The sequence below is a fragment of the Sipha flava genome, unplaced genomic scaffold (genome assembly GCF_003268045.1).
Source record: "Sipha flava isolate LNK unplaced genomic scaffold, YSA_version1 168_pilon_pilon, whole genome shotgun sequence".
Lineage (NCBI taxonomy): Eukaryota > Metazoa > Arthropoda > Insecta > Hemiptera > Aphididae > Sipha > Sipha flava.
The window spans coordinates 75,601-102,232 of NW_020271871.1; the positions used below are offsets into that span (position 1 = coordinate 75,601).

General features: G+C 31.0%; 1 protein-coding gene across 6 annotated transcripts in view; it reads left to right on the forward strand.

The window, feature by feature from the left end:
* The window catches only part of LOC112679791 (aquaporin AQPcic-like), a 68,644-nt gene that overhangs the window by 30,646 nt on the left and 11,366 nt on the right, over window positions 1-26,632 (forward strand). For 3 of the 6 annotated variants that reach the window (XR_003148249.1, XM_025549707.1, XM_025549706.1), the window contains exons 2-4: window positions 18,785-18,981; window positions 20,529-20,672; window positions 23,112-23,321. Coding sequence is in view for 5 of the 6 variants with exons in the window: in XM_025549707.1 (XP_025405492.1) it covers window positions 18,785-18,981; window positions 20,529-20,672; window positions 23,112-23,321 (551 nt within the window). In the remaining variant the exon portion in view is untranslated. Of the gene's footprint in view, window positions 1-9,093; window positions 9,264-18,500; window positions 18,605-18,784; window positions 18,982-20,528; window positions 20,673-23,111; window positions 23,322-26,632 lie in introns of those variants that run through there. The other 3 variants (XM_025549708.1, XM_025549709.1, XM_025549710.1) reach the window with 3 other exon arrangements.

The following is a 26,632-nucleotide window of genomic DNA, read 5'->3' on the forward strand; positions in this document are numbered from 1 at the left end:
TTATTTTAAATCACTTATTTGATCAGAAAAAACATTTACTATATTTTAGAAATACTTAGTCAAATATCTATAATGCGATATAAATAGTAATTGCTTGTTGGTGTGTATTTGAACATTTTTTGGGACCCGTAAAATTAATTTGATTTTAACGTCATTTGCTCCCAATATTGATATAATTTGAAAAAATCGTTATTCAATGTTGAAAGCTGTAACGTTCTGTTTCGTAGAACATACACAGCACACTCGATGCAAATCCTTGTATCCGTCATGCAATATACGAACCCTTTACTATACATTTACATTTTTTAAATTTTTAAATTTTAATTTCATTGAAAATTACATTTTTATTTACTGTTCGGCGAAGGTTTATAACAATCGGTATGGTTAAATTTTATTTTATTTATGAACAGCAAAAATTGTTATTGAACAAAAAATTGTGTTCAACATTAAAACTCTTTACCATAAAACTCATAAGAAATCCATACAAACAATTTAATCATGATTCACACATACCGAACATTGAAATGTTTTTATCGATTTAATTAATATCAAACACTTGTCTCGAATACTCTTAATTTAAAACGTGTGTAATATTATGTAAAACGGTACGTTTATATAAACCGCTATAAATTTCAAACGGACCTCACTGATCTACACGCTAGTAGTGGTATACCTAATATTTTTCCACCAACGAATTTCTTAAAATGTCTTTTATAATAGATACGGATAAGGTAGATAGTTATAAACATTTGCGTGCTTATATTTTTGTTAATAGTGATATGCTTGGTTGAGAAGATTTTGGATCGAAGTTACAATACTTAGTCGAAGATTCATTAATTACTCGAGGTTTGGGAAAATGCAACTTATGCCTGTAAGATTATTAAAATAATTTTAAGAAAAAAAAACCTAATACGTAAGAGACTTGTTTATATGCTCGCGCCTCGAAACAAGACTTATCGTTGATATTTAAGAGACTTGAGGTTTAAAAAACGCTGTGAGGTGAGAAGTAAACTCAACATTTGGTACGATTACAGCTTTTTTTAAATATTTTTGAAAGTCCCGTGCCTTACTTGCGTACATTTATTGAATAATATAATTTGTTTAAACCTAAAATAAAATTTCACACTTTGATTTAGTCACATGCGTTACATTTGTTATAAGCTTAGTATTAGTAGATTTGTCTTAACAGTTTCAATAACAATAAGTGACCTTGTTATATTATAAGATGAGTATCTATAGACTATTAAATTTGGCAAACGTTAAAAAAAATATATAAAATTGAAACAGTTGCAGGACTGTTGCAATATTATTGATAAGTTTGCAACAGCCAAAATTAATAAATATAATTTCAACAATGATATTTTTAATATTTTTTTTTTCAGTTGTGTATTATTATTTAATGAACAGAAATTCTGATTAGACAAGATTGAAATGATTTTAAATTCTTCGTTATTGAAAATGACAAGTTTAATTAGTTTTAAATTTAAAAATTAACCTAATAACCTTTAATTTCATTGTTATTTTTAAAATAACTACAATATGCTATTTAATTGATTAATCAATAAATTAATAATAATAAATTCGTTCAATATTCATCATTAAAAAATCATTAATTAATATTTTTTGCAATCTTGATTAATCTATATTCATTAAATCACTAAATAAAAATAAAATGTATATAAACTGAGTAATCGCTCAATATCTTTTAACAGTAAAATAACTATCATGCACACTCGACTTTTTTTTGTAAATTTACATTAGAAAATAATAAAATTGAAAAGGCTTATTAATACATTTACTAAATTAAGCATATTTCATGTTTTTAACTGAAATAAAATATAATTATTGTCTATGAAATATATTAATTAAAATCAAAAAGTTTGATTTGTGTACAATTTATTTCCATAAAAATACCTCTTGAATCATTTAATAACAATTCTTACAACTTACATATTTCCACACAGAACAAGTAACGCATTCTCTGTTTGAAAAAGTTAAAAATATTAAAAAAAATAATACTTACCTAGTTTCTTATGTTGGTAAGATCACATTATCACATGAGTAAAGACTTATTTCTTAACAAATTCTAAATAACTCTTTAAACTTAACCTGAAATGTAAAATAAACTTTTATACTCTCCTATGTTAGCCAAAATGGATTTTCGATGATGTACATTTATGAAGTACTTTTAAAAAGTGTAATAATTCACAGAAACGCAAGTTTCCCGGAATATTTGTAGTATACATTTTATCTCTTTAACTGAAAGGTTAAAAACTGTTCTTCTCTTCACTATACCGCACCTCAATGATCATCCACTGCTTCCATTACAAACATACCTATCGTCAATTAATAAAAACCTAACCATTCGAAATCTCACATTTTCAGCCTAACTTTTCACTCGAATTCCCGTTAGGTCACAAGAAAACTTAAATGAAAATGTATATGAGATGCAAATCTTATCATAGAATTAAAACCGATTGTATATTACATTATGTAACAATAATATTATAATAAAAATTAGATAATTATTAAAATTATAATATTATACTAATGATACCCAATCTTTATGACTTGATAGTTTTTTCTTCAAAACAACAACCTGGTAAATAAAATTAACTTACCGGTTATGCTTATTGTACTATAAAAAAGTGTAAAGATTGTGATATTTAAAATAAAAAAATAAAAAACCTAAAATTTTCGTTTTTAACTCTTTTAACATTTATTGGTGAGTTTCTTGTGATTTACCGTTTCCTACTTCAAATTATCAAAAACTCCTTGGACGTCTTGTTCGATAAGTGGTAATCAACTGAATATTTTCCATTGTTATTAATCACGTCGAGACATCAACTTTGGCTTAAGCGTGTACATTTGTTAGTTTTTGATTCCAAAATATTCAATCTTTACGGTATTCGGTCGATTTTAAACCACACAAACGAGTTACCGTTGTTTGACGAACATAGGCAACGAAGTTAGCGGAGATCTCCAACATGCAGTTATAAAGAGTTGGAGATATTATAGTTTTATAATGAAACCGAATGACAGAGCGATTATTCGACGACATTATTTTTTACCGGGTCTTGTAAATCTCGACAAATAATTATGAAATTATGTTCATGCTGGTAGTGAGAGATTGGCCATTTTCTTAAATATCATCCCACGCCCAACGTAATTAATGTTATAGAAGATGAAGATTTTCAATATTTGTTACAAAATGACAATTTATCACGTAACACAAGTTTTATAAATAAATTTAAGCAATATATAAGTAATGAAAATTATAACGAAATTATATATTTAATTTGTTATTAACAGATTAATAATAACATTTTTAGATGTACGAATTCGTTTTATGCGTGTAATATTATGTTTGTATACGAGTATTAATGATATTTATAATAATAATTACAGTTCGCATCAAAGAATAAGACTGGGAAAGATATTAGAGAAATTAATAATTTATTTATTATGTTTTCTAGAGCCATTTAATTAGCTAGATTTCTTCTCTATGCCATGTAATCCTTTAAACGAAGTGGATAATATTCAGCTTCGAGTTTTGATTGGTTTTTATGGTATTATTAAATAATTTAATAATTATTGTGAAATTTTTTATTAATTATTATTATAACATTGGTGTTTTATTGTTTTATTCACGTTATTACCGACGACTGCCAATATTCTTCTTATTATTCATTTTATTTTATTGTTACTGCTTATATTACTGACATTTTTATTCGTTAAAATTTGCACCGTATATATTCGCAATGACATTACTTCCTATTTTTTTGATTCATTTACAATATATATAATATAGATGAATATTGTATATCCATAGGCGGAACTTGGATTTTTTACACGCTGGGAAAATGTTAAAATTACGCACCATCAAAGACCAAGAAGCAAATACCTTTCCTTACAATTTTTTTTTTCAATAATTAGCATACAATCATATTTACTAAGTTTTAAACATCCTACTATCAGAAACAAAGTTCAAAACATCAAACTATTAGTCGATAATAAATTATATACTCCAAACATTACACCCTCTAAAATTTAAATCCCCGTCTACCTCCCCCTAGTTCCGTCGCTGAGCATATTTTCATGTATCAAAATGTATAGTGAACGTTGGACAACAATGAATCGCACTAAAAACAGACCGGTCAAGATCCATGTGGTGTATAGATGCTTGACGATAAGTACTACGAAATCGGATAACTCACCGAATAGATTACACGAACGGTCAATGGAATATACATTTTTCAAATTCCGCGTACTTGGGTACATACGATTTACGAGTTTACTAGTTCTCGTTGTTCAGGCGTGGTGTTTTAAGCGTGATAGTGCAAAACGCTTTCCGTCACTGTGGTACTGCTCTTTAATTCCGACTTCAATTTGAACTAGGTCAGATAAGAACGATATGATACTATACATCTGTTCGGTTGAATACTAATAAGCAATACAACCAATTGTTCGTGTTTACGATAACACACGTTTACCGGAGGACTTAATTAGATAGATGCAAAAAAAAAAAAAAAAATAATGAAATAAAAAAAATTGAAGCACGTGCGTGTACGTACGTGCGGTTGTCTGCGATACGGGACTGAAAGCTTTCGTACGAATTGGCAAAAAAAAAATGTAGCTTACTGACCGGGGTACTAATAGGTATATATACTCGTAAACCTGCATTACGTGCGACGAACCTACCCGAATTAAACGACTTTTAACACATAATTATAGTAACATGTTATCTATCGTGGATCGTTGAAAATACTAATGCATCTAGGCATGCTGAAACGCTTGCGAGTATGGTGTAAAAACAAAAGAAGAAATATGTTGAAATAATTGTACCGTAACATTATGCTCCGAACGATTTTCCGTTTTGCGTATCGGATAAACGTGTTGTCGCAGGAAGGTTTATCAACATCACACAGTTTACCGTATATAAATGACGAGTAATACGATTAGTGAGTAATGCAAGTGTATCGAGTTAAACAAAACAAGACTTACGCAATTGCAGTTAATTTGTTTATGAAAAAGAATTGCATGAGAATTGCAATATCATCCATGGCTGAATCGGTGTTTAAGGCTTTACGCGAGGGTAGTATGTGTATTATAACATAATAACTGTGTGTTCAACTTTTACTTGATTGACATACGATGTTTTAAACATTTTATTGTCTATCGTTTCACTGTTATTTCGAAATTAGTGTAATTCATACACTATCGTAATCACGCTGCGTGAAGGTTTTCCGGAAAATAAAAATATGCACCGAGCAGAGCCCTTCAATATTAACAATGGAGTTTTTATTTTTAATTCTTTGCAATTTCGTCGTTTTTATGGTAAATAGTAGTCTAATATTAATTTAAACGGAAAATTATATTACTCATTGAAACTCATACGTCCAGTTCCTGGATATATCCTGATAATAGCATTGAAAAAATTGCATACAAAGTTGGTATGTATGTGTGTCCAACAGGTCATATATATAGGTCGTATATATCATTCTTAGACATCAGTATTAATACCGAACTATTGTGTTTTTAATACTTCACGGAGAAATAATTAAAAAAAATAATCTTTTTAAAAGACTTTTATACTCTTTAATAACTTTAATGATTCACAAGTCATTGATCAATATAATCATAATGTTTTACCATCATTTAGATGTAAGCCAAACAATATATTACCGAGTATATGTATGTATCTGTATGTACCTATGTACCGAGGTATCTATATTTTTTCCCACCAATATGAATATGTATATTTTTTTTTAATCATAAATAAACTATTAGTTATATTAAGAAATATTCACTGATTGTAATAGTATTTAAAATGAGTTATAAAGCTGATTCATACTAGATTGGACAATGTAATAGAAAGTGAACTACTTCAAACGAATGTGTATCTAAAAACATTATTTGCATTATACTTATCTACGGTATTACATTTTCCAAAATAAATATATATTAACTTTTGGACCAAATAGTTTTATTGAATATAGATTAAAAATGTTGCATTTCAAATGATTATTATGCAACGCTAGTGAATTGTACTGAAATAAAATGAAAGCGACACCATGGTGGTATTTAATAGAACTATAATCAGGTTCAAAAACTATTCATTTAGTTTTGGTTTGCATAATATGTTTATCGTGTTTATTAAATAATTTGTATTTTTCATTTGCAGGCGACGAAATATGATTATTATATCAATATTTATTCTTAAAAATGTTGTAAAGCCATCTAAATTAATTAAATGATATCGATATCGAAAGCACAAATTACGGTATAAATGACGTTTTATTTTTATTTTAACACGCAATACGCGTTGAAAATGTCAAAATAATTTCATAAAATCATCTCGTATAAGCTATTATTGTTATACATAATAAGCGTTAATGATCATTAATTTCTCTCGAATTGTTATTGATGAGTGTAGAAAATCCGAGTATTCCAATGTTCAAATGATAATATGGACCGTAACTTGTCAAACATTGGGTTTTCAATAACACGAGTCATTATTTTGCGTTTTCTATTTCCTGCAGCTGAAAATTCCATCTGATTCATAGAAGTGAGTCATAGTATTAAAAATCTTGATTCGCCGTGTATTGTGTAGCATGTTTTTGGTTTTTTTTTTATTTTATGGATTTTTTTTTCATAATATTCGCAACATTTGTCTTACTACACTCATGTACAGAAAAATATAGTTTGTCGATTAGGTATTATGTTAGTGCTGTTTGTTGATTTATTTATTTTTCTATAGGACTTGAATTAACGGTTTACTCTATACGTTTTTATCAGCATCGAGTTTGTTTTAATCGTCGATTCGTTCAGATCGATTGGAGTAGGCTTTGATTGAATTCGATCGAACTTTCTGTTCGAAACGTTTTCAACGCAAACTTATTTTACTCATTATCATGAGTTAGGGATCCCAGATTTATTTTTTAAAAATACAGGACATTTTAAATCATAATTTTAAATTATTTTGAAATTCTTATTGGTGATAATTTGGGGAGGGGACTTATGACAGCAATTAACATATTACAAAATTTAGTATACGATGTTATACAAATTCTTTATAAACATTTGGGAGCTAAAATTACATTTGGTCTCGATGTAACATTTCATTTTCCTCATAGTTACTAAATATACTATAAAATAAAGTTAAACACAATATTTGATAAAATTCAAACAAATAAAAATTAAAATTAAAATTAAAAACAAATAATTAGGTGACTCTTTCCTATTTTTTTTAGATTTTTTTTTTTTATAATCAAATATTATTAATTATCATTTAATTCAGAAATTATAGTTTATCAATAATATAATATATAAAAAGCTTAATGATATTAAAATATTTAATTTTTATAATAAGGTATATACGAAATGGATTATACAAAATATGGGATAAAAATGTTATTTTTATACTTGTGTCGGGACACCGGGACACTATTCAAATACGAAACAATCCCATAAAATACGGGACGTATGGGATCCCTATCATGAGCTCCCTCCCCAGTAGTCATGCGATATCAACATGTGAGTAAAACATGGTTTTGCTGTTGTAGTTTAGTTTTATTTTTTCATTTTTGTCTGCCCAGTGCGTTTAGCACACCCACACCCCCCACACACGTCCTCCTAATAATAATAATTATAATAAATTATGTTGCTCGGAAACCGTGACTTTTGAACGTTGTTGATTAAGCGAATCCGTCGTCGGTTATCGGTCAACAACAACAACGAACCGATAACGAAAACGAAACGTACACGCGCTCGACGATACGCTAACAACGTTGAACCGCGACCACGTCCAGAGTCTCCTCACACACACGCGCGCGCGCTCGTCCCCTCCCCAAGGATTTATTTTTTATGTCAACTGTTACGTTTTGTACGTCGTATGATATTCACGATGTATGTTCAAACGACATATACATAGACGAATATACGACATTAGAAAATACAGACCTACAACTAGAATCAGTAAGGCAAAGGTAGTCGGGTTTGATGTGGTTTTTTTTTTCAGATTGTAGTTATATTTATGGACTTTTCCTGTATTTTAGATTCCGAAAAAATTAAACTATTTCAATTTTGAAGTAAAAAAATGTGATTTATAATAGAATCATAAGCAAATTGTATTCTTTATTTGATCTATGTTATTATGCGGGAGACGGGGGGCAACAAATTGAAAGCAGCCCCCCTCCATCCTTGATGTTTTATGAAAACCGCCACTGAACACCGTGAAATGTACGGCTGTTGCGGGGGTACGATGTTTTAGTGCGAGACCTTAGAGGATCCGACCGGTGGTAAAAATAAGTCCCCGGAGAAAAAGTATCTGATTGCGTTTATATTATGTGAGAAAAAAATATTTAGTAACAAGTATTAAAAATTAAAATTAGTTTTAAGCAACTTTTTTTTTTTTTATTATTAATGTACACGAAAATAAATCGAAATTCCTTATGTTAGTATACGGTGTTTTATAACACTTATTGTTCGTTCTATGGTTTTGATACATCGTAACGTCAATATTTTCCGACGGTACCTATACCAAAACGAATGAACCGTTTTTGGCTGGTAAATCGATAAGCACCACGATGAAGCACGATTAGCTTTAAGTGAAACTGGTGGACATGCTGGTAAAAAAAAAAAAAAAAATCAAAATGTACACAACAAATGCAACGTCGTTTAAAAACACTGTGTTGTTCGTCTAAACGAAAATGAAGTAACTTCGCGAAAGTTTTTATCGGACATAGGTAATGACACGAGAAAACGGACTTTTGATTGATTTTGTTTTTTATTTTTAATAATATTTACCTGTACGGTACCTATAGCACTACTCGTTTTCTCAGATAATTTTTCGTTCGGGTGCTTAATTTTTTTGGTCCTTTCCCGACCGGTGACGAGCGCGAGACCGAAAGGGACGCGCGCGCTACATGGTCAAGTCGAAACGCCGGGCTGGGCGCGTCGAGTCGGTTCGGTGCTCGCGCGAACCAAGCGAAATGGATGGGGGGGGGGGGGGGGGGGGGAGAACGCGCGGCGAAGAGCAATCCCGCCTATTTTTAAGCGACGGCGACGTGACACCTGTTGCCCGGTTGAACACAAATAGCGTTCCTCGACAGCGATATTCGGCGCGCGCGTTTTTCGTCCGTCTCCGTACACGCGTCGTGCCGCAGTTCAACTGCAGTTCTCGTCGCGTCGCCGTGCCGAACACTTTTCACGCGCGCAACCCACACCGGACGAACAGATTTCCGTCATGCCGAGATCGAAAGGTAAGAATTGTACGCGACGATTGCCGCGAGCACCGTCGACGGGATTCGCCGGTCCCCTTGTTTCCGACCATCTCTTCGACACGCGATCGAACCCAAATAATAATGACGAACGTGACAATGAACGTTTTTCTGCGGTTGTACCGACGGCAACGATGTACGATATGTTCGCGCGTGTTGGTTTTCGTCCGCTCAACGGTGCTGCCGGTCCTGTTCTAGTAAAACGAAAGTCCATCGGAACCTCTACTCCCGCAGCCCGCGCTCCGGTGCTCGAAACCGCCGTGTTAACGGTGTCGAATTGTTTCCGAATACGCGTTGATCAAGAGTGATAACAAGTTACTCCGCTACCGTTTCCGTTGTCCGAGGAGCCTTTTATGGGGGTTGGGGTGGGGTGGTGGAGGTGCTCGGGAAGGATTACCAAACGTTAGCTCCGACGAACGCGTTCGATTGTCGAACGGTGTGCGAGTACGGAAATATTTTATGGAAAAACGTTGATAAAATTATCGGCGAATAAAACCGTACCACGTCAGGTTGTATTGCATTTACGGGTCTGTTCGACGATATTAACACGCGATATTCATGTCAGGCGTAAATGGTTTATTGAGTAGTTTGTAATGAAAACATAAATGTTATTGTTTCTTTAACGGTGTGTTTAATAAATACAAATTTATTTATTTGTTTTTTTTTTTTTTTCATTATTTCATTACTTTTTGATTTTTTACATTGAATTTACAGTTTAAATCGATCTCTAGTAAAACGAAACGCCAAGCAAAATAATTAGGCCAGTTCAATAATTACAAAGCAACACGTATTCGACTTAAGTTAATTGGGTCTGAAAACAGATACGAAATAAGATTTTTGTTATGTTTTCGATGAGATCGAGTTAATTAATGAGTATTATAAATATCTCTGGGTAAATCAAAAAAATTTTAATGATCCATAACTTGCCGGTCCAAATAGCTAATAGTTTCGGTCAGCATAAAAAAGCGATTATTTATTATATTCCTATTCAAAGCCGTACAGTTTTTATTAACAACGCCGTATCTTGGTCGCGAGTAGGCTGAAAGTACTTTATTTCGAGTATGTACAATTCAACCATAATAACCGGATCATAAACCGTAGTAGAAGCGTTGGAAGCGATGAGCCGTTGAAATGTTGAAATAAATTTAGAACAATTCGTTGTTCGATAAAAATATAACAAGAATTAAACCGTTTTGATGTACTCCTGTAGATATATACATACAGATAGATTATTAAGTCGCACCATATCGGTTTTATACAAACCTGATCTCACTGCGATTTTAATTCGTTAATGACTAAAACAATCGTGCAGTTTAAAATTGTTTTCCTTATAGTTTTAAATGCAATATCAAATTAAATTACTAGTTAGATATGTTCTGTAATTATTGCTTTGTACCATGTTCAATTATCAATGTGCGCATGTCAACAATCTTTCTCATTACTTCGAAATATTTTTGGTCGATGAACATAATCGTTATAGCCAGTACCGGATTAAACATTTGTAGGCCCCTAGGCAATTAAAATTTTGGGTACTATAAAATTATTTTTTACGTGCATCTTTAATATTACTATCCAATAATTAAAATTAACAGCTTTGAAAATAACCGACTATTATTAATAAATAAAATCATGTTTTTTAAATTTTTATATTTGCAAGAAAAATTAATTAATTATTATATTATTTCTATTTTTTTTCAAAATAATTTAATTATTATTACTGCATATAACACTTACAAATTAATATATATTATATTTCATAATGACTTTTGTCCCGTAAATTCGTAAATACGAGTAGAATACAGGTATTATTAAATAGGAAAAAAAATATAGTTTTCCGTTTTCATAGGGCCCTTTAAATGAGTGAGGCCCTAAGGCGGGCGCCTCCTACGCCTAATGGGTAATTTGGCACTAGTTATATCTTTGTATTCTAAAAAAATTTCTTGAAAATGCTTTATAAATCGTTTTTGTTTTGTTTGGCGTTCTGAAATTATCATGCAATAGTAAAAATATTACGAAAGCTTTTCAAATATATAAAATAAACATAAACGATGAATCAGCGGAATATTAACACTGATAGTTGCAATACTAAGATTTTAAAACAAAATTATTGTTTGTAACACGTTTTCAGTTAATTTTTTGATCTATTATTTATGAAAACAGCATACACACTAATAATAACTGTAAACTTCAGCCATATTTAGTTAATTATTAACTTCATAATAAATATATTAAAATATTTTTGTAAGTAAATTATATACATCGAAAGTAAACGAATAAACATGAATACATTTTTTTTACAGCATTTGCATAAGTATTAGCTATACTATACGAATGAAGTATTTATGAAACTGAGAAAATATTACGTTAGAAGATTCTTAATAAATTAATAAAACGTATTTTGACAAAATTACTGTTTTTACTACGTACACATGCGTAATATGCTAAAAATATAAAATGTATATAACGGACTAGACTAAAAACGTTTTTATATTTTTCTTGGACAACAATCTATTTTTTTTTCATGGATTGGTATGAATAAATAAAAAAAAAACATATTTTAGGCACTCATGATACGAGGTCGACAATGATTGTGATCAAGTTCATTTTTTCTGGTTAATCCTCGAGTTCTTTATTAGTTCGATCAAAACTATTCAATACTCGTAATAAATTAAACTTTTACAATATTATGCTGAAAATTGCTTGCGCCGCCGATGCACTTCAATGTTTTAAATGATTTTTTCTAGACAGATCCCTGTAGTATTATGTTAACCACCATTCCCCGAAAACTATGGTTAATAAAATTATGCAGTTTTCCGAATACGAAAAGATTTTGTTTTTCACAAATAATTGCGTATGGATTTTTTTTGACACATTTATTATATTTGTCCATTAAGAGTATTATTATACATTTCTCGACAACTACAAACGAATGAGACCTTTTATTGTTTACGTCAAACGAATATTTCGACCTTCAAATATTTTTTGTCAATACTGAAATTCATTTCTCTCGCCGAAAGCACAATCGACGAATGCAATAACACATGTATGATGTTTTTCCTCCTGCCGAATAGTTATTTATAGTTGTAAAATACGAAACAATAATGTCATAATACTCTCATGTACGCGCTCACATCCGTAGGTAGTGCCCATGTTACATTATGTTGACCCAACTTTTCCTGCGATACGTGTTTATGGGTCGATGGTCAACTACCTATCCGCGTTTTTATTAACTGCAATTAAATGTTAATTTTTTTTTTTCTTTCGCCTTACCCCGATAGTTGATTTCACACCGCCAAACAATGAATGTTATATTCAAGTAAATTAATTGGTGAACAACCGGGTGTGTGTGTGTGTTCAACTGTAGCGGAAGTCTTAGGGAATCGCAGTTTCGGATTCGTTCCGGGAGAAAATACGATGTATTTAAAAAAAAAATTAAAAATTAAAAAAAATACGAAAACAAACGTGTATAGAGTAGGTATATTATAATAAATTCAATGTTTATACATAACTCATAACCTACATTAACGGCTCGGTTCGTGGCGACGTCCGTTTTATTTGTATACCGTGTAATATGCCTCAGCACGCAACGTGTTATCGTAAAACAACATAATTATTATTATTCGAGTATTATAAGTATTTTTTTTTTCTTATTCAGAAGTGTTTCGTTTTTAATAGATAAATAAATTAATTATTAAAAAAAATATCGCTTAAGTTATAAGAATTCGAACTTTAAAAACTCTAGCTTCCGTACAAAGTTGAGCATTGCGAGCATAGCAGCTGCTATGCCAATTACCACACGTTTTACACTTTGTGTTCTTGGGCCGCCGCTGTCGAACACACTGACAATCGTTTTCGTTTTTGTCATTTTCAACGCGTTCGTCAACAATTATGATTTATGGTAAATCTAAACAACTGCGATGTTCGTAAATAATATTTTCACAACTTGTAAGGCGAACAACTTTAATAATACATATATAATATATAGTAAACTAATTTTATTTAAGACCGATTTCTATGATGATCTGACGGTGAATGAATCTCGATTGGATAATTGATCCAATTGAAGTTTTGAACGTTCTAGAACATTGAATCCCCAGGAACACGCATGGCTGTGTCTACTTCTGTTATAATATCGTTGTTGTTACTGGAATATACGATTTCATTCCGCAAAATATATTAATATAATATTAGTGCGGAGGAGCGTCTTGATGCCAAAAATAAATGCACGTACTAAAACATAACGTTTCAAAGTTTTAATTTTATACTTAGCCTTCGTTTTCGAATCCTTTTTATATCGCATTATGTTTTATTCTATTTATGATAGTATATTTTTCTGTCGTTTCGTCTAAACCATATCGATTTAAATCTTAAACTGTTTTTAGAAGATCGGATAGTCGACTACAAACATTTTTTACTGGTATTTCTGATGAATTTGTGTATGACTTGCTATTTTATAATTTGTTTTCTTGTACAAAAAAAAGTGAATTAATGAAATATTTGTGGTGATTCAAGTATTCGTTTCAACTGTTCGGAATTTGTGAAAATCACTATAAATAATTAAAACTATTCGATTAATACGGTTCACCAATATAAATATTCAATATAACTTGTGTAAAATCATTATAGGGTTGAACATGCCAAAAGAAAACCTATGTAAATTTATTTGATTTTTTTTAAAAATAATTATTCGATTAGGTTCACTTGATATGCTCGTTCATTCATTTGTAAGCAATTGTTTTTTTTTTTGTCTGTCTAATTTCATGAACGATAAAACCAATGACATTTTACTTGAAATAAAACCTAATACCTAATTTAATAAGTGCATGCTGATTGCCTTACTCTACAAAAAAAACTGAAATTACGCCATTGAATACGTGTAATATACCTATAAACAGTGCGCGTTTTTATTGTGTTGTGCAGTATTATATGGGTTTCGAACAATTATCTTACGTTTGTTTTTTTCAAACCTATCACGCCAGTTTCATACTTTCATGACGTCATGTGTGTACATAAACGATACAAATGTTCGGAACAAGTGCTCGTTAATAATAGTTGTGTGTTTGAAGACTGCGAAACCGTTGAATCTAAAACGTATTGAAGTATTTCGAATTTTCTTCTCGGGATATTGTTTCGGAACCACTTACCATATTGTATTTGAAGGGCTACGGGAAAAAACGAAAACAATAAAAAAAAAAAAATTTGATACATATATCATCTTGTAATGTGTTTTGAAAATAAATTAGATTTTTTTTATTAATTTTACTGAAATAAATAAGTAAATTATATTAATTAGTTGTATTACCACAGTAATTTTTTTTTTAAATTATTTGTTTTTTATCTCTTAGTCTTTTGAATTGTGAAATTTTAAAATTGCAGTATGAAACAGGGAATATTGACCATTATCATTTCTCCCCGTAGCCCATCATTTTGTATACCAGTTTTCCTCGCATACAACCGAATATACGAGTTGTACCTGGTGCGATATTATAATATTGTTGTAGCATAAAGCAATAAGCGTAACTATCGGGTTGTACTAGACTTAGTCGCAGTACTGTTTCCTGTGAAACTATGACATATTCAACGTAGGGCTTGAAAGTTGACAACCTTAAAAACAATAAAAAATTATCTAAAAAAAGATGCAAATATGACATAAAAATTACAAAAAGTGACCTAAATAATTACAATTGTTTGTTTTAAATTAATAAAAATACATTTTTTTAAATATTTTATTCTATTTTACTATAATATTCAATATAAATTTAAGAAAACTTACAAAAAATGACTTAAATAGTATCAAACACCAAAAAATGCAAAAAATGAAAAATAAAAATTAGTTATTTGGATTCAAATGTAAATGAAACACTATTGTGGCCAGGATATCATATTCTAAAAAGTTCGAAAAAATAATGCGAAATGCATTAACTGTCGAACCCTAATTCAACGACATAAAATGTCTGGTCATTATACGTGAAACTAATCGCACGGTTTATCATGAAACGCGAGGATTGACACCGCACATTTTTACGCATTCGAGTTCAATCGGCCTAAAACGAACCGATTATGATATAGGTATAAGATTCGTAAACGAATATTGTTGTTGCTCAGATATAGAAAACACGTTTTCCAAGTTAGTTCTCAAAAAACAATAATTGGATCAAACGATAATAATATTATTATTGTATTACAAACCAAATTTAAATTGTAATACTTTGTCCATATCTGAGGACGTATATAGCCGCAATAGCGGATGATGACATTTTTATCATTTCGAATTTTAACAACTAAATAATAAACGGTTTATATGATTTGTGTTCTCGGCAGTGAAAATTATTGGAATTTACCGTATTATGATGATTCAATGTGCGAAAATAGCATTACAGTCATCATACGTTTTCAAACTTAAAAGTATTGTTTATGAAATATCGTCGATGGAATTGCCATTAATTATAAAAACGTAATATATTTTAATTCAAGTGTATACATCCCGTGATAAAACGCTTGAATTACTAATATGTTATGATGTTTCGTTTCTTCACACGACTACTTAAGCATTCTTGTTGATATAATTTTTCAATACGTACGTCATGCGCCGCATTAAATTTGATTTATTCTGTTAGTGATTTTGTTTTTTTCGTTTAATGTTTCGCATGGTTTCCATACTTGTTATGTATATGATTTACATTTTGAAAACAGGCGCGATAGACGTACAAATTATTCTTTTTTCAATTCATGTATGTTGCGAGTTCTCAACGTTTTGGTACTGCCACTTATAATTTAATATTTTCATTCAGTCCAAACCTTCTTTGCACTTCTAAATAGTATTGCAATTATAGACTTAACGGTTTTAAATATTTTATTAAATAAAGAATTCTGGAATTATTATGGCGTAGCCGCCAACTTCGTATTATTACGAATCATCTGTGAAATTTATTCACGTAAATTTATCATTTTTGGTTCATTATTTTCATGACTACGACCATACCGATAGCGGTAATATTATAATATTTGAATATTGATGCCGTAATTCGTTGTATGCATTCATTAAACGAGTACGCGGATACACTTTGTTGTTGTTAACGCTCGATGTAGTACCACGATAACTATATGCATTCGTTCGAATGGAAAAAAAAGTAATAATGTGAAACGTAATAATCAACTTTTCTCGTGTCCGTTTTTGTTTTCGTTTAATACGCGATATCGAACGAAATAAAACAGAAATCTTCACGAACCCCATATATGAGTGTATATTGTAATAATGTTATTATTTCTAATTATTACCAGTTGTAACGTATTATTTCTGTGTTCCACTTTAACCAATTGGATGTTGTACTTTTTCGTCTTTTTTTCATAACTATAATAATAGAAACAATTATGATTATTATAAATATTTTTCAATCCTTGTTGCGTCATTGATTTATTACTAGCAGCGTGCTTCAAACTTGTAAGTACGACGGCCCCGATAAGAATATTTTATGATAACAATGTTTGATTGCATACACAAAATTTGGTATTCTAACGCGTTTTGGCGAACGCTTAGTTCGAAATGTTTAAGCTCCACAGCTGGATGTGGGTAGCGTCCAATTAGTGTAGGCAGTTTAAATTTGACGATTTTCTTGTAGGTTCTTTTACGTGAAAAAAAGCGTTTAAGCTCTTACGTATTTCTTAATTAACTTGGATATCTTTCAAACATTATTAATCAAGATTGTACAGCGATGTATTGTAAACAGGCGCCGCGAAAAAAATGCAAATTTAGACCAGTATTAATATTCATTTTTGATCCCGAAAAGTTACAATACACTGCAGCTTTAATGTCCACGTTTTAGTTCGGAGAATTTTATTTTAATCCTTGCTTTTTTATTTTTTTTTATACACATTTTTTTATTCGACGATCGAATGCTTTTCGTGCATCACTGGTATGTCATTAATCATGTAAGTTCCGTAAGTGTTACACGGAGTGCGTTTTTTCATTATATTTTTTAATTGATCAAACTTAATTATACATTTTGCAGAAGATAATAATAAAGTAGCGTGTGTCGGGTTCGCTGATGACTTGCTCTAGTTTCCTCGGAACATGTTCTTTGTGCATGTTATTACATTTTTACTTACACATCACCCCGACGCACAGTAAGCGGTAATTGTTAAAATGGAGTCGTGATTGATACAGATTAGAGTTTTCTTACAATTCTTTACAATTCAGGTTTGGGGGTTTTTTTTCGTATTGTTTTTCTCTTCGTTATCGAATTTTTATCACTATTATATGTACTTGCACTGTACACAGTCTCATAGAATGACGTCCTCTCTTTGATGTTCACGTTTTGACGAAAACAAATGTTCTTATACGAGTACCCATTGAACTTATTAAGTGTATGTTTTCTACCGAAGTGCTCTTTTATCGTCATCGAATTGGTAAATTTTACAAATCCTTCACAATTGTGAATGTTAAATGTTTGAAATGTTGATAAAGATTTTTTTTCGTTTAATTCTTCTAAACAAAACCATACATGCAGAATATATAATGTATGAATAATAATGTTTGAGTTTAAAGTAAAATTAAAATTAACGTTTAATAAAAAGTCAAAGTATGGAGTAGTGATCAACATATAATTTTTTTGGTCAACCGTGTCAATATTAGTTAGCAATTATAAATTAAATTTATATACATAGTTCCATATTGCCTTCAACTTGAAAAACAAAAAAGCGCAAAAGTTTTAATTTTCAATTTTGTGTTACGTAATAATAACAGGTAACGAAGCTGATGAAAACGGGTGTGCTCGTTATGTTCTAGTATTGTTTTTTACACGTTACGTAAGTTTTTTAAAAAATTAATGTGTTACTTTTATCATAAATAACTTCTTTGATGTAATACATTTGGTGTATTATATTTTTGCGTTTAAATCAAATTATGGAAAATTCATTTTTAATCATACCCATTATGTTGTATAAACAGTAAATAGACATTTGATATTTATCATTACAACGACGACAAAATATTGATAGGAAATTTTCTACAAAAAAAAAAAAAAAACGACGACGAACTAAGAATATTTTTATAAACTTTACAGTGTATCACCGAGCCAATTGATTTGGTGTTTGAAGTATGTACAAACACGAATAGCTGTATCAAATAATTCGTATATTACCTACTTAAAACACGTTGTGTTGGTATCACTGATTAGTCATTATATAGCTTAAGTAGTTTGAGTATTAACTATTAAAATGCAATTCAATTTGATTTTGCCTCCGTAAGTGGTGACTTGTTGCATTTTACGATTTTTTTGGTTAAATTTCGTTTTCGAACAATTGAACTCCATCGATTTATGTATGTATGTATGATACACTTTTCTTGTGAATTACTCAATACACTGTTCTTTGACTTGATAAATATATAAACGCAGTAATACACGTCGAACAATACAAATAAAATGGACCCTATTCCAATGATGTAAAATAATATTATGTTTATATTATTTTTATCTATTTTTTTTTTTTTTTTTTTTTTATAGTTGTACATGGTATGATAGCTATGGACGACGTATCCGACAAGAACAAGATATGGAGAATGTTGGCCGCGGAGTTTCTGGGCACGGCCATGCTATTGTTCGTCGGCTGCGGCAGCACTATGTGGTTTAAGGGTTTGGACTCGTCAGACGTCTTAAAAATCGCTTTGGCTTTCGGCTTCATAATAGCCACACTGGTGCAGGTAAGATCATTCAAACGGAACGCGACACGATTTGACTACGCTAAAAATAATGTAACATTATAAAATTGAAATCGATCACTAACGGCCGTCGTCGATCGCTTGCGATTCAATTTCGGTTCAATGTCGCGTAGTGACTACATTTCGCGAAACTAGTAATGCAAACATGATGCGTTTGCACAAGTGCAAACTTGTGGGACCGAACACGCGAACCAACGAAATTCCACACCGGAGTGTAACCGATCGGCAGCTGTTCAATACGCTCGAAACAGTTGTTATACGTTTTAGTCAAGTCGATCGATGTTTCCTAATTTTTTCTAAACGTTATCCTAACCGTTCGATCATCGTCGGTTTCTCGGAACTTGCGATCCTTTTAAAATGAACACTGTGTCGATACTACGTAAGAAAGTTTGGATTGTACACCGAGGACGATATTTATAAGTTTTTTCCCGTACCTTCGGAATTTCGGATATTGTATATCCTTCTGCGACGGTATTTAGATTTTACATTTGACGAGTGGATTACAAATTCTTTAACGTAGGTAGAAGAAAATAAAGTGTAGTTATTATGTTCTTAAAAATAAATACTAGAACGAATCGGTTAGTGATGTATATTTTTAATTTTTTTTTGTATTTGACCTCGAAATCAATACTTTTTTTGATAATCTTCGTCTCTTTATTTTACAGTACATCGCAGTATAATATTCAAAATAATTCATAAAATCTCTGGTCAGTAATTATTGTTCACGAGCTGACTAGCATTGAAGTGGAAAAAAAATAAAATATAAAAAACTATGCACTAACAATATCCGTTTAAATGGTACATGGTATTGCAAGTTGAGTGGAATCGTTCGTTCAATAATCAATTCAATTTAATTTTAATTCAATTTTATTACAGCCTTCCGAATTGCATAAAATGTACCGTTTTGTTAAGGATACGGGGGAACCAATAACGAACGTACGGTTAGATGTAGGCATATATTTCTTATAAATCATGATAATAGTACGCCAAGGACATGCCGAACTACAATGTCAAACGAAAACATAACGTCAGTTATTCCGCAATCAAAATGCATTATAGTTTTCATCAATATTTGTCCATAAAACGTATGTGCATCGATATTGTACGTGAAAATAATCCGTGTTTTAGTAAATCTAAAGTTATTTCATAGTTTACAATTCTTAATAAATCATACACTCAATTATGCCATGTGTTTTACAGCGTAGATACATTATTATTATTATTATTATTATTTTTTTTTTTTTTGATACAACGACGAACGTTTCTTACTGACTCGTATAACATTTGTTAAACAAACTAAATGCTGAAATTTGTAGCGTTTTAAAATGTACAAAAAGAATTATGTAAACCGTTGTTAATTTGAATAAATACTGGTCTAACCAGCAGACCCGTTAGTTTTATTTTTTCCTACGTTTTCGTAATCAAATCAGAAGTTTACACAGCTAATTACATTTTTAACTTTTTTTAATTTATTATTATTATTTTTTTTTATTTATGAGAAATTGTTTTAACCGAGAATTCTATTTTAGATTTTTGGTCAGACCAGTGGATGCCACATCAACCCAGCGGTCACGGTGAGCTTTTTGATCACGGGCCAATGCTCGTTTTTGAAATCAGTTTTGTACATGATTGCCCAGTGTTTAGGTGCTGTAGCTGGTATTTATTTACTGATGGTGAGTATATATTAATATTTTTGATAATAAAATGTATACGCGCAAAAACATACAAATTTACAAATATTTTAGTGATTACCATATTGTATACTACGAGCAGTTATATTGAAATAAAAACGGTGTGTTAAAAGTTTAGTTTTTCATCAGATTTCAATCAGTACCATAGTTGGATATTTAGACACATTATTCGAACACAGTAACAAATTTGAAGTATTATTAAAAACTTCACTTTAATGTTTGCCCGAAATAATTACCTATTTCCTTCAAATTTAGTACATATTTTCATGGATGTTTCAACATTAACCTTCATAAAAATTTCATTAAAAATTGTTACTGAAATTTTTTGTATTTTGACCTTCAAAAACTATTCTTAAATATTTTTCGTTTAATATAAACGTTTGGTTTTTCAAGAAAATTAATTTCCAAGTGCCGATGACGTACTAATTCTCAAACCCAAAAATTGCCCAATATCATAATTTGTGATGTCTAATTTCCTTTTATGGTATTCTCACAACATCATTAAAAATACCTTATAATGACGAGGTATTGATTAAACAGTGTGATCACGATAAGTGGAAACACTCAGTAACTTTGTGCAGGCATCATATATTTCAATTCTACTTTTTTGGCTTACTAATAAACATTATTATACACATTTTCAGATAATTAGACTATTTTTGTCATAATTAATTTCGCATATGCGCACAAAAACTTTTTTTTTTAAATGACATGACCTATTTTTGATCTCAAATTATTTTTTTTATGTATTTTTCATGAATTTTAGTGGTTGAATTTCTTTTGTAAGTTAAAAATTGATCGATTTATAGCAACTTGATTTTATGTTATTTACACGGGTATAATTACAATTTTTTTTCTGTATTTTTTAATGCATTTTAGTGGTCGAATTTCTTTTGTAAGTTAAAAATTGATCGATTTATAGCAACTTGATTTTATGTTATTTGCACGGGTATAACAGATTATAAAATAAATAATTAATAATAATAAATACGTAATTATAAAAATAAAAATAACTATCTAATCCAATTTATGTCATACCTGTTTACCTATTTCATTTATCTTTATCAAAATCATCTCAGTAATTGTATTATAATTAATATCATATTTGCATAGGTACAAGTTATAAATTAAATTAATGAATTTTTCACAGTCGATATTATCCTGCAGTAAGTTTCACTATTGGCAGTAACTAATAAGAAATAAAAATCAATATTTTGTAGTTTGTAAACAGATTTAATACTTATCTATTAGTTATTATGGATAATAATTCAGAAACATTTGACATGCTTTACACATACTAGGAATGTCAAAAGAATACACATCGAACCCAAGAAATTTATTATCTTCGTTATCCGAGTAACTATTATTTTAATACAATTACTGAGATAATTTTGATAAAGATAAATGAAATAGGTAAACAAGTATTTCATAAATTGGATTAGGTAATTATTTTTATTTTTATTATTACGTATTTATTATTATTAATTATGTATTTTATAATCTGTTATACCCGTGCAAATAACATAAAATCAAGTTGCTATAAATCGATCAATTTTTAACTTACAAAAGGAATTTGACCACTAAAATGCATTAAAAAATACAGGAAAAAAATAATTTGTGGACAATAATAGGTCATGTCATTTAAAAAAAAAGTTTTTGTGCGCATGCGCGAAATTACTTGTGACAAAAGTAGTCTAATTATCTGAAAATGTGTATAATAATGTTTATCAATAAGCCAAAAAAGCAGAATTGATATATATGAAGCCTGCACAAATTTATTAAGTGTTTCCACTTATCGTGATCACACTGTATTATCAATACCTTTAGTTATAAACAATATACTCGGCTAGTAGTTTTTAATTTGAAAAAACACATTTCTTGTGTCTAATTGTTTTGATTATAAATTATTGTATTGTTATTCAGTTTAAAAAGAGCAGGAACTAGTATTTTCATAATAATGCATTTTACAAACTTTCGTGGTTCGCATAATATAATATTAATGGTTTTAAATTATAAACATAGATTACATATTGTTAAAGTCACGTTATTAATTCGATTGTCATCTGATCTCATTACACAACAACTGAATTTAATTACCACTAAAACACTGTGAGTATGTTTAATGACTGCAGATAAAAGTTGTTATGTGGTTTCACTTGATACATACGTCTAATGCGTTGTTACTTGAACAATGTATTGCTTTAAAATAAAAAAAACCTCTATTTTCGTTACGAATTAGTGGAAGTGAAATATTATGAGATTACTTTGAAATAACTGGAAATCAGTAACAAAAACTTGCGATAAACCATACAATATGTGAGTCTATGCTCGCCGAATGTAACACTTAATCAGTGTATCCATGTATTATAGCGACATATTTTTTGATTTCTAAATTGTTATTTTGAATTCTGTTTTTGACAGTTCATCACTCCAACCGATTCGACAATCACCTTCGGTAGGACACAAGTTAACACTTTGCTTAACCCTGGCCAGGGATTTATTATCGAAGCGTTCATTACATTTATTTTGGTTTTGGTCATTCATTCGGTATGCGACGAAGCTAACCGAAGCAACGTAGTCACACCAGCCGTTTCTATCGGTGTGGCCATTGCTGCTCTCCATTTGGGCTTTGTGAGTATAACACCAGATTTTTACATTTTTTTTTTTTTTTCTTATAGGCGTTGAACAAAATAATTATATTAATTCTCTCACGAAGGATTTTCGGGAGTATCGTTATAATATCGTTTCGGCATTTGATAATGATTTATGAGTTGACTTGAGTGTACTAAATACAAATTAAACCTGCGATATATTTCATTGTGCTCGTAACCGTGAACTTGTGCAAACAAAAATAATTATATAATAAAGCCAAACAAGTACCTCGAAAAAACTATAGAAGTCAATTATTCGGTTCTAAAACGTATTAAAAAACAAAAACAAAATATAATATGAACTCCGATGTTTGTTCGCATAAGCTCATTATATGCCGTGTTGTTTAAAAGGTTATTTTCCCGAACAATACCCTACTGTCGTGGCGGTAATACCTCCGGGACTAGTGATATGTCGCAAGTCGCGTTCGTACAATGTTGTGTGTGTGTGTGTGTGTGTGTGTGCGCACGCGTGCGCGTGTGTGTTTTTGTAGTTTGTTGGCTAGTATGAGTTAGTCGAAACCAGAACAAAAAAGAAAAAAAAGAAAAGAACAATAATAATTTAAACCACTGAACTCTATACAGATGTAGACAGTACCCTCTACGCATATATACGGTGTAATAAATATTGAATGTAGAATCTCTCGGTCGAACGATCATAATGATTAAATGTAACAAAAGACATTTGCTCTTTTTAACCTCAAATTCCACAAGGATATTTATTGTACGACAAACGATGTCGACACTTGACTTTTGTTATTGATATTTTTTTCACCGAACGCCTTCGCAAAACAACCTTACCTAACCGCGGGGATGCTTGGCTTACCGCGTGTTTAATTAATGGTACGAATAATAACATTGCCATAAGTCTCTTGGTTTCATTTTTTGTTTGTTTGTTTTTTTTTTCACACCTCATTAAATATACAACTTTCTGATTTTATTTCCGACCTCCCGGCATATTATGTACAGTTTTTGTAAATGAAACGTGAACCAATTATCTATAACAGCGAATCTTCGATTTACGTGTATAAGAACTGTGCGAAAATAGAAAAAAAATCAGTTTCCTTAGTGGACACTAACTTAACTTCACACCCGCAGGTACCGTTTTACAAGACGTTTTCGGGCATTCAAAGATCGTGACCCGTGTACTATATAAGATCGTTTATACGCTTTTTTTTTTTTTTTTTTTTGCAGTCTCCTGCGATTACATTTCGAATATAAGCGAAACGCAAAGTATTCATTTTCGCAAAACGAATCTATTGATGTATATTTATTTGTCTATTGATCGATGCTCATATACGTATTGTCGCTGATACGTACGTGTCGCGGTTATAACGTATACGAACTGACGGAACAGTAAGGGCTAACGAAGGAACCATGGTTGTTTTGAGGAATTGAAACGTGCATAAAAAATAATAATATTATTTTAAAACCTTCACGGTCAAGGTGGCGTCATCGTGGTTCTCTTCAGGATTTCACAATAGAACTTAAACGAAATGAATATACGGAAATCGTGTTTCGTCAGAAAACTTAACGATATATAATTACGTCGAAATTGTAATTTCCGCTTAAGATCAAGTGGTAGACAAGTTACAATCGAGTTTAACGTACCTAACTTAGTATGAACCAGTGATTAAAAAGTTCCTTTTAAAAAGAAACTCGTTCCTGGTGCAAAAAAGGAACGCGTTTCCGTTCCTTTGAAATTTTTTACGATCCAAATGATTGTCAATGGTGTTATTTTCGTGGACAATTTTTAAACTGCAAGTTATTGGCTAATTTTTAATAATAAAACCTCTCCTGATAGCTAATTGAACCCAGATGAAACTTAAAAGAGGAGTCAACTTTTGATTTTACCCATTTACAATAAACGCGTAAGGAAAAACCAACAATAAGTGTCGAAAAACAGGAACTACAATAAGTCTACAGTTTATCGTTTATTACAGTGTCGTAGCGAAACAAATGTCTCGAGCGCGACGATACGCCGGCGAATCCGGAAAAACAAAATCAACCGTGACGTTGCGCCCAGAGGCGTGCTCGGGATCAAAATGTACGACAAACCCGGTTATAATTATTTTAATTTATATAGGTAGAGGTAGTTTTATTATTCTCGCGAACTTTTCGTACCATTTTTATATTTAATTTGGAAAAACGATCGTGTAACACGACGCAACACGATTCCCGCAGTTCGGCTTCATATTTAAACGTATTAAAAAGTAAACAATAACGGTGTAAAAAAAAAATAAAAAAAAATACTAGCAATAACCATTCGAAAACACGGGCCTACCCCGTGGGCACGTCACCGCCGTCGCGGCGAAAGGCGTCGGCGCACGCGCGTAACACTACTACGTAGCGTCGGTACATGGGATATGATTGGAACCATACTTGCGTGTAGACCGGTACTGTTGATCTTACCGCATTAACTTGTCGGGATACCAGTACGTGTATCTCAGTACTGATAAATATCGTTTTCAATCTTAAAAGCGTATATTTATTTTTACTTCGAACGTACGTTATCAGACGCGGAATCGATGATAAAGGTGACTTGGTCGCAGTGGCGTAGCCAAAGGGGGGGGGGACTAAGGGGGCTATAGCCCCCCCCCATGGACCGTGTTTATATGTATAATGCATCTTGACTATTTAATAGAATCAATGGATGTTCGTTTTAATCAAAGGCTTATTGATGTTATGCCACTTGAAGGCCTTATTCCGGCCAATTAAAATATGTATGACGATAAAAATATTATAAAAGCTCAAGTTGTCCATGATGACAACTCATCTACAATCATAGCTGACCTGTTCATATGGAGGCATCAATGAAGTCAAAATACTATTCCAAAACCGAATTCTGCTCTTGATTCACTCTCTCATCGCACCAATCTTTGACCTAACATTAAAATACTTTTTATACTTATTCGCCACGTTACCAGTTACCTCTTTTACTCCGGAAAGAACGTTTTCAACACTTAATCGCTTAAAAAATTTTTTAAGAAGCACCATGTCGGAAAACAGATTGAATGGGTTAGCTATGGCTAATATAAATAAAAAAGAGCAATTCAATGAAAGTGAAATAATAACTGAATTTGCCAGAAATCCACCTAAGAGGATGCAGCTGTCTGAGTGTGGAGCAAGTGACTGAACACTGAAACCAAAATTATTATTATTATTATTATAAATTATATATTAATAAATATTTTTAAAACCATACTAAAATGCTTGAATTACGTTTAGAAACTTGGTGGTAGATGGTGGGGGGGGGGTTAAGGGTGAATTTTCATATCCTCTCTTACCTTACTT